The sequence below is a fragment of the Salvia splendens genome, chromosome 9, assembly GCF_004379255.2.
Source record: "Salvia splendens isolate huo1 chromosome 9, SspV2, whole genome shotgun sequence".
Lineage (NCBI taxonomy): Eukaryota > Viridiplantae > Streptophyta > Magnoliopsida > Lamiales > Lamiaceae > Salvia > Salvia splendens.
The window spans coordinates 24,782,546-24,790,834 of NC_056040.1; the positions used below are offsets into that span (position 1 = coordinate 24,782,546).

At 41.2% G+C, this 8,289-nt stretch overlaps 1 protein-coding gene across 2 annotated transcripts; it reads right to left on the reverse strand.

Moving 5' to 3' along the window:
• Positions 1-790: 790 nt before the first annotated feature.
• Positions 791-5,855, reverse strand: LOC121748599 (probable galactinol--sucrose galactosyltransferase 2). Of its 2 annotated transcripts, none has more exons than XM_042143064.1 (13): positions 5,525-5,855; positions 4,545-4,767; positions 4,108-4,346; positions 3,698-3,788; positions 3,571-3,619; positions 3,369-3,460; positions 3,161-3,271; positions 2,738-2,860; positions 2,027-2,579; positions 1,885-1,952; positions 1,664-1,798; positions 1,273-1,579; positions 791-1,165 (listed from the first exon to the last, which is right to left on the reverse strand). In XM_042143064.1, exons 2-13 carry the CDS (start codon positions 4,733-4,735, stop codon positions 881-883), a joined length of 2,244 nt encoding a protein of 747 aa, XP_041998998.1. In that variant the 5' UTR covers positions 4,736-4,767; positions 5,525-5,855; the 3' UTR covers positions 791-880. The 2 variants fall into 2 exon arrangements, with proteins under 2 accessions (XP_041998998.1, XP_041998997.1); XM_042143063.1 differs by lacking the exon at positions 5,525-5,855 and adding an exon at positions 5,246-5,376.
• Positions 5,856-8,289: the final 2,434 nt, after the last annotated feature.

The window sequence follows — 8,289 nt, forward strand, 5'->3', positions numbered from 1 at the left end:
TGTGGTTGCTCTTTCATCAACTGAGGCAGAATATATTGCCTTAACATCAGCAGTTAAGGAAGGAAAGTGGCTACTGGGGTTGATAGCAGAATTTGGAGTAAACCAAGCCAGTGTCACTATACATTGTGATAATAGTGGTGCTTTGTGTTTAGCTAAGCATCAAATGTTCCATGAAAGGAGCAAGCATATCGATGTTAGGATGCACTTCATAAGGGACGAGGTGGAGTGTGGAAGGGTGAAGTTAGTGAAGATAAGTACAGAGCATAATCCAGCTGATATGCTCACAAAACCATTGAGCAAGGAGAAATTCTTGTATTGCTGCAGACTGATTCGAATGTGTGTAGTTAATGATTGATTGTTGCTTCATCAGTTAAGGTGGAGATTGTTGGGATTGTAACTAGATGGAGCAACGTGAAGCTGCATGGAAAGGATCATGAGGATTGCTACACACAATCAAGGAAGCAAGTTCAAAAGTTGGTTAAGAACCAACGGCTACTAGCCGTTAGGTTTGGTTGTTGATAGCGGTTAAGTTTGGATTGAGCTTAGCTGCTGTAACTGATTAAGAAGTAAAATCTTGTTCACTTCATTTAGTTTTCTTGTTGTGTATAAATAGTTGTAGTCGAGCTCATTTGTAATTCAATTCGGTTTACATTGATTTCCAGATATTGAATAAAGCTTACATTCTTTCTCCAACACTTTACTCTCCCAATTTACTTCTTCATATTGTTCTTGTCGATCAATCTTCGATTTTATCATGATTTGTACTTATTTTTACTTTGTGTGAATAAAATTACAGAACAAAGATACATATATTATTGGGATAAATGATACAACAACAAACACATTGCACTTATTCCTACTCCTTTATTTGGGTGAAGTCTCAGAATTTGATCTCAATAGCCCATCTGTACATTTCCTCTTCTGGCACGGGAATGGAGAGACTCGCCAGCCCCGTGGCAGATTCATAGTCGAAATCAGTCTCAGTGCCGCCCACAGTGCACTTCAATGGCCACTGAGAAGAGTAGGCGCCAAAGCGGCCGCATCCCCTGACTTTGAGTGTGATGCTGCTGCTATCAGAGATGTTGTCGCACTGCTCCACAGCGCCACCACTGTTGAACATGTCGAGTAGGCCGATTGGCGCGAAGGAAATGTCTCCTGTGATCTTCTGCTTTTTTTAGAAGAAAATAGGTTAGTTTAACTTTCTTTTGTAATGGTGGGTGGGAGCTAGCTTGCTAGCCATGTTATAGTTGATTTTCTTTAGGGAGAACTGACCTTGAGAGGGCAGATATGGTAGAGCTCATACTCGAGAACCTTGAGTGTGACCGGGAGGGAAGCGCCTTTAGGCAGGCGGACTAACTCGCCAGATCTGTGCGCGTAGGCAATGGCATCACCGTTCCAATCTGGTCCAGCAAGTTGGGCAATGCCATTAACGTCCGTAGCTTGAACGGAGCCAGTGAGCGTGCCGGGGGAGGCATCATGGATGCGCGTCTTCTTCTCTATCTTGCACCAGCCTGCACCTTGGCAGTTGAAGACGCCAACTACACCTGAACACTTGTTTGCATTCCAGATTTTGAGCAAGCTGGCATGGTACTGGACATTAGTTCTCCCTGAAAACAGGGGACAGATAAAAAAAGAAATTTGGACAAGATCGTGGCTCGCAAACCTTGTTCCGTCTCTAGCTGGATCAACGAAGAGGCAGTCTATTGTAGGTCGTCCAGGAAGTTGTGCACGAAGAACTGATCCGTCAGGAAGAACCAACTTTTTCAACAGCTCGAAGTTGTGGTTACCGGGCTTGTCACTGTTTCAAAGAACAAGGATGAGATTTCACAACACCAAATATGAACTGAAGTCGAAAAAGATAGAGTGGAGGAATAGCAAAATTACCTCACATAAATTGAGCATCCTCCTATAGCTCTAGCTGCAGCATGATAGTCAGCAGCAGGGTGCAGACTCTGCAACAGCAGGCAAAAGTCAGCACTACTTTACCAAGTAATGTTGAAGAAGAAGGTGCAAGAGAAATACTCACGTGAAACATATCCCAATCAGGCTGCATAAATTCTCCTAAGAAAATGGTGTTATAAGCTACTGAAGAAATGTGGATGGTGTGGGAAGCAGGATCACGAGGGTAGTAATCGTCAGAAGCTCTGACCACAGCAGTCTGTCTGGCGCTGTAGATTCCGTCAGTGTTGTGGCACATGCAAGAGATGCATCCGTTATCAGCAAAGTTGCGAGCAATGGAAGCTTCGAGGGCCTGATGGTAGCTACGAGTGAGAGAAACTCTGCCTCCATGGCCAGCTCCAAGAGTCTCGATGATGTTCTGCACATCAACTTTTACTCCATCTACTCCACAGGAAGCCAAATACGCATGAAGCTCGTTGTAGAAATTGAATACTTTCTTCGGAGGCACAAGGCCCAATCCATGCACAGCAAGACTATCCATGACAATGTCTGGTTGGTTCCCCGTTACACCGGGAGACTGCACAGGATATGCCAAAGCAGTGTCGTAGTGTTCCATCCCGGGACCTGCAGGCTGCACTCCACCCCAGTAACCCGCTAGAGCATGCCACACGTACACGAATCTGTAGTAGAAATAACAGAAAATTTACATTTAGTCCACAGCTCATAGTTATAACGAAAACTTTCTAGTCCGCTAGGAAACCATAATTATCCATAAGTCATAACGACATAAAAACATAACAACATATGTGCAGTAGAAAGATCAAGTTGAAGAACTTACTTGACATTATGCTGTTCCTTGGCATCTTTCACAACATGCTTCAGACCTGAGTCTTGTTCTTCGATCTTTCCATTTTTTTTAAACTTAGCATTCTCTTTAATTCCTGTTAGTCGGTTCGCAAACCTAAGAATGGAAGCAGTCACATATGCGGATTAGGTTAAAACTGAATCTTGTAGTCGAAAAAGTGATGATAATTGCTAACATGGTTTGTTAAGCCAGCTTGAATCTTATCAAATTCCATAACAAACATCTGGTTATATTAACTGACTTTTAAATTGCAAGCTCTATGATATACTGCATGAATCTTATCAAATTTTGATATTATGAACAACCATAACACCCGACAGAGAACAGCCATGTGATTGTTGTGTGTAAACTAAATCTGAAATTTAACTGACATGATTGAGTTAGTAGGTGTCTTACTGGGCTCCTTCTTGTACAACGCAATTTGGATCATTCTTTGCCTCGTTGCCAATCTGCTGCCAACCATCATCAATGATTAGGAAGCGTGGTGGTGTACCTCCCTTAGACAAACTGCAAAATGAAATATGATTTCAGAAACCTATACAAATATCCCAACTTTTTATTTGTTACTTCTATTATTTAGGTCCAAGAAATTCAGCAACTGTACCTCTTGAGTCCTTCTTCAACACCCTCAGCAGTGACATCAGTATAAAATGCATCCCACGTGCACCATCCAAACCAGTCAAGGAAAGCAGGCAACTTCAAGGAGTCCAAAATGCATTTATGAAAAATATTAGCATAAAATTAGATATTATGTCTTTGGACTTGGTCCGTAAATGTTATATATACTGATCAGAACCTTTTCTTACCTTCTTCTTCTCTCGGTGATGAAATGTTTGCATATGTTTCTCAACAGCTCTGTTTTACAAAGGACAAAATTAATCTATCGGTGAATAACCATGCAAATACAACTTCATAAGAGAAACAACACCTTACTTGACAGCCTGATCGATGACTTCAAAAGGATTGAGCCCAGCGTGCATGTAAACTAGGTGAAGTCCTTGGTCTGTCTCAACTGCATTGTCTCCTGCAACAAACGACATAAAAAACATGGTCATTCCTATCCTTTCGAACTCTTTGTTTCATGGTTAATCACTTCAACCCAATGAAGCCTACTATTATATGCATTTGACTAAAGGGAAAACTGAGTTTTCCAACTTAGAGGTTTTTGCCTTGGATAACAATCTATGGCCATCCTACAGACCCTTAAATTTCCTTTTGTATGATGAAATTGTCAACAAGCTGAAACAAAATTGGCATAGCAGAATGTATGTGGTCAGCAGGACATACGCCATCAATATGCATATACTTAACCCAGATGCTTTTGGGTGTCATAAACTACTCACCACTCTCGAGGCAGATCTCCAGCTCACTCTTGTCATTGCCTTGAAGTGCTGCACGGAATGGCCCTTCAAGGATAGGCAGAAGAACAGTATAGATAGTCGGGGCATCTTCACCTTCACTAGCGTCCTTGCTCTCGATGAGCATGAACTGAGTCTCCAGTGGAATATCTTTCCCACCCGTTCCCATTCTCTGGGTCATCCACCAGAGCTTGAAACGAAATAAGCACATGAAGCGCACATCCCTGTTACAGAGGAAAATTAGATGGCCATCACAGTAATGAAGTTATTAATAAATCTCCACCGTAAAAATTTCCTAAGGGGTGTCGAAAAATAACTACTATTTTTTTTCTATAATTAACTGCCACTCTTCTTTTATTAAGTAACTCCATATTTTATCAGTTGGTAGAAACAATGATAATATGAGATAGTCTAGTGCTTACTCCAAGACACCAACTGGGAAGACATGGAGACTTTTGCTATGGGAAGCTGTGGCACCAATGAAAGCACCGGCGACGAGTCCTAGACCAGATCCTGGGGTAACCACAATGTTTTCAGGAACCCCTGTGATTATGGTTTTCCCATAAATCACAAGGTTCCCATCGTTGACAGAGATATTGGGTGTAACCGTCATCTTTGTGCGTTTAAGAAGTGCTTCAGAATTTACTGCACATAAAGAAAAAACAAGCACAACTCAAACATCATCAATCAGATCGCCCAAAAGAATATCTGAGACTCTGTAATACTATCAGAATTACGTACGTCACTGATACCAAATATGTGCAACAAGTCAGAAAGAAGACTGAATTAAGAATGATACTTCAATTTTGAAAAAGAAATAGTACTAGCATCTTTGAACCAGCATACGACATACGTATCTGTTAGTTAAATAATCTTGTGGTTTGCTTTCTCCTCCCTCCTTTTCTCTACTCTATCTCCCAATATACAAACTCAACAAAGTTTACATAAAGCAGCGAAAACTAAATGTTATGGCTGATCAACAAAAATATCTGTTGCTGGAAGTTCCTATGCAAATAGAAGGGAAACACAACAAAAAGCAAGAGTCTGAAACAGCACTCTTAATTAACAGTACATTATAAATCACCTCCAAATAAATCCGATGACAATTACAGTATGAAATCACCTCCAAATAAATTCAAATTCTCGCGTCCATATAAACGTACAGCGCAACTCAGGCGTACTACCGTACTGATCCGCAAATACGATCGGGGAATCATAATTCATAGATCGAATGGAAGGTAACACAGAATTATTAGCACTAAAATTCCGTGAAAAAAAGGTCTAAGATAATCAACAGAAGTAGCTGAAATTCAAAATTGTACCAAAAATCCGAGCAAATTCAAAATAGACATATAAAGTACAAGCAAAACAAAAAGGAAGTTCCAGCAAACACCAAACGTACCTTTCCAGTATCCTTTAATCCGGCTCCAACCAGATCAAATTCTCTCCGTGGAAGATGCGTTTCCACTTACTCCAGAGAGAGAAGTAGATTCGAAAAAAGGAAGCACAATTGACAGCTCAGCAGAAGCGCATTCCAGTAAGGAATGCAGCCTTCACGCTAGAGATGAAGGAGGTAAAGTGAAATGCACCACGCGCACGCAAATGCTTAAACAATGGGGTGTGAGTTTGAAGGAGGAGCTACCTCGGCTTTATATAGGACTAGTTGAACCCACTCGTGATGCGCGAATAGCGGTCTTTAGTAAATATCGATTTTAGTAAGTGCAAGTAAGTGCACTCTTCATATTTCTATAGTAGATAAATTAAGATAGATATACTACCTTTGTCTCGTGCTGCTGGTACTCTTATACTTCAATTTATCTCACTCAGCTACCTTGACATAGAAGAAGTAATATAATAGATTAAAAAATGTAAAGATATGAAAATAAAATAAAACTAAGAACGCAATAAAAGTAAACAATGTGTTGGTTTTCAACAATAGTAACAATAAACAACAATAAAAGGAATACAATTCAAATATAAACAAATGAAAATATCCTTTGTATACTTATTACTTATATGATAATAATAATAATTATTATTATTATAATAATAATAATAATAATAATAATATCACAATAAAATAAATAAGACAACGCAAAATTACTATTTAATGCTAACCTACAATGTAAACCAATTAATTTCTTCATCTACACAAAACTGACGCCCTTCTCACTCTTCTCTCTAAACAAAAGTCCAATTTCAAATTTCTCTATATGAACAATGAGTGGATCAAAACGAAAATGTGTCCATCTATGATGAAATTACATAATTCTGCCTACCATTTCCCCAAGATGAACAATCGAAACTGGTATGTATCTGCGAACCTAATTCGTACTTAGGCCATCCACAACGCTGTTCCTATACCGTTCCTTAAACCACTATTTGAGGGCCCCACTGTACTTTTTTACTCCATTCCTTAACTAAGGAACGGAACCTGCAACCCTCCGTTCCTTAACCGTTCCTTAAATTACTATTCATTCAATTTCATTTTTTTTTATTTCCAACCCAATTTAATTTAAACAAACACACTTTAAAAAACAAACACACTTTATTAAAAAACACACAACATTAAAAAAAATTACAACTTAAACGTAAAAAATAAAAAGCACACAATTAAAATCCTAAAAAAATAAAAGTACACAATTTTAATAATTTCATCCGCCAAAATTTGCCCAAATGTGCTCAATTAGATCATGTTGGAGTTGGGTGTGGGCACTAGAGTCGCGTGTCCTTGCACGAATAGATAACCGTTCTTGTATAGACGGATGCGCTCCACTTCGAGGCGGACTACTTGCGGTTGAGCTTCCGGGGGATTCGTCGTCGAACCAATTTCCCGCCTCGGGTCCTTCGTCTTGGACAATCATGTTGTGCAAGATTATGCACGTATACATGATGTCGACCATGTTTTCCATGAACCACGTACGAGCCGGGGCTTTCATGATGTTGAAGCGCGCTTGGAGAACCCCGAACGCCCTCTCCACATCCTTGCGAGCAGCCTCCTGCTTCTGCACAAAAAGAGTCTGCTTTGGGTTCGCAGACCCACTGCACGTCTTCACGAAGGTAGGCCACTTCGGGTAGATGCCATCGGTGAGATAGTACCCCATTTTATAAAGCCGGTTGTTGGCGACGAAGTTGATGGCCGGCGCTTTACCATCCAAAACTTCGGTCAAGAGGTCGGACTGGTGGAGCACGTTTACGTCGTTGTTCGACCCGGGGACCCCGAAGTACGCGTGCCAGATCCAAAGGCGGTAGTCGGCAACGGCCTCAAGTATAACGGTTGGGTGGGTGCCTTTGTGGCCGCTCGTGTAGGACCCCTTTCACGCCACCGGGCAATTCTTCCATTGCCAGTGCATGCAATCGACGCTGCCGAGCATCCCGGGGAATCCGTGCACTGTTTCGTGAAGGTTGAGCAGGAACTGACAATCGGTCGTGCTTGGCCTTCGGAGAAATTCGTCGGTGAAGGCTGCCCGGACGCCTTGGCAGAATTTGAGCAAGCACATTCGCCCAGTGCTGTCTCCGATGTGGAGGTATTCGTCGAACATGTCGGCCGTTTGTCCAGTCGCAAGCTGGCGGATTGCTGCAGTACATTTCTGCAGCGTCGTGTGGCTGGGACGGCCGACCGCATCGAACCCTTCCTGGAAGAACTCTTCCCGGGCTGCCAAAGTATTCGCGATGTGGAGAAATAACGGTTTCCCCATGCGGAAACGGCGACAGAAGTACGTATCTCCCCAAACCGGGTTATCGCAGAAGTAGTCGCGTACTAACCTTGCGGCGGCTTCCTCCCGGTTACGATGGATGTACGTACGGGAGCGTCGTTGGGGCGGCGCGGCTTCTTCCGCCTCCCGTCGTCGATCTTCTTCAAGTGATTGTTCCAATATTTGACGCATTTGTTCATAAGGATCCATTAGTTTGATTAAATTTGGGAGAAGGAAAATATAGTTGATTTGAGATGAAAATTGGGGTGGAAATAGAGAGGAATAGATGTGTGTTTGTGATTGAAATGAGTATGAAATAGGAGTATTTATAGAGTAAATAAATAAAATAAAAATTTAAAAAAAATAAAAAACGGATATAAAAAAAAACGGTCTCATTACCGTTGCAAAAAAAAAAATTTATTAAATTCGAATTTAAAAAAAAATGAATTATTGCGTCACCGGATGAAGCCCA

Bases quoted from the DNA above. Each gene is read 5' to 3' on its own strand.
- LOC121748599 (XM_042143063.1), bottom strand. From the start codon at position 5,339: ATGATTCCCCGATCGTATTTGCGGATCAGTACGGTAGTACGCCTGAGT. The intron at 3,272-3,368 runs GTACAGTTGCTG...TTCATTTTGCAG, and splicing joins GTTGAAGAAGGACTCAAGAG to TTTGTCTAAGGGAGGTACAC. The intron at 1,799-1,884 runs GTAATTTTGCTA...TCTTTGAAACAG, and splicing joins GGATGCTCAATTTATGTGAG to TGACAAGCCCGGTAACCACA.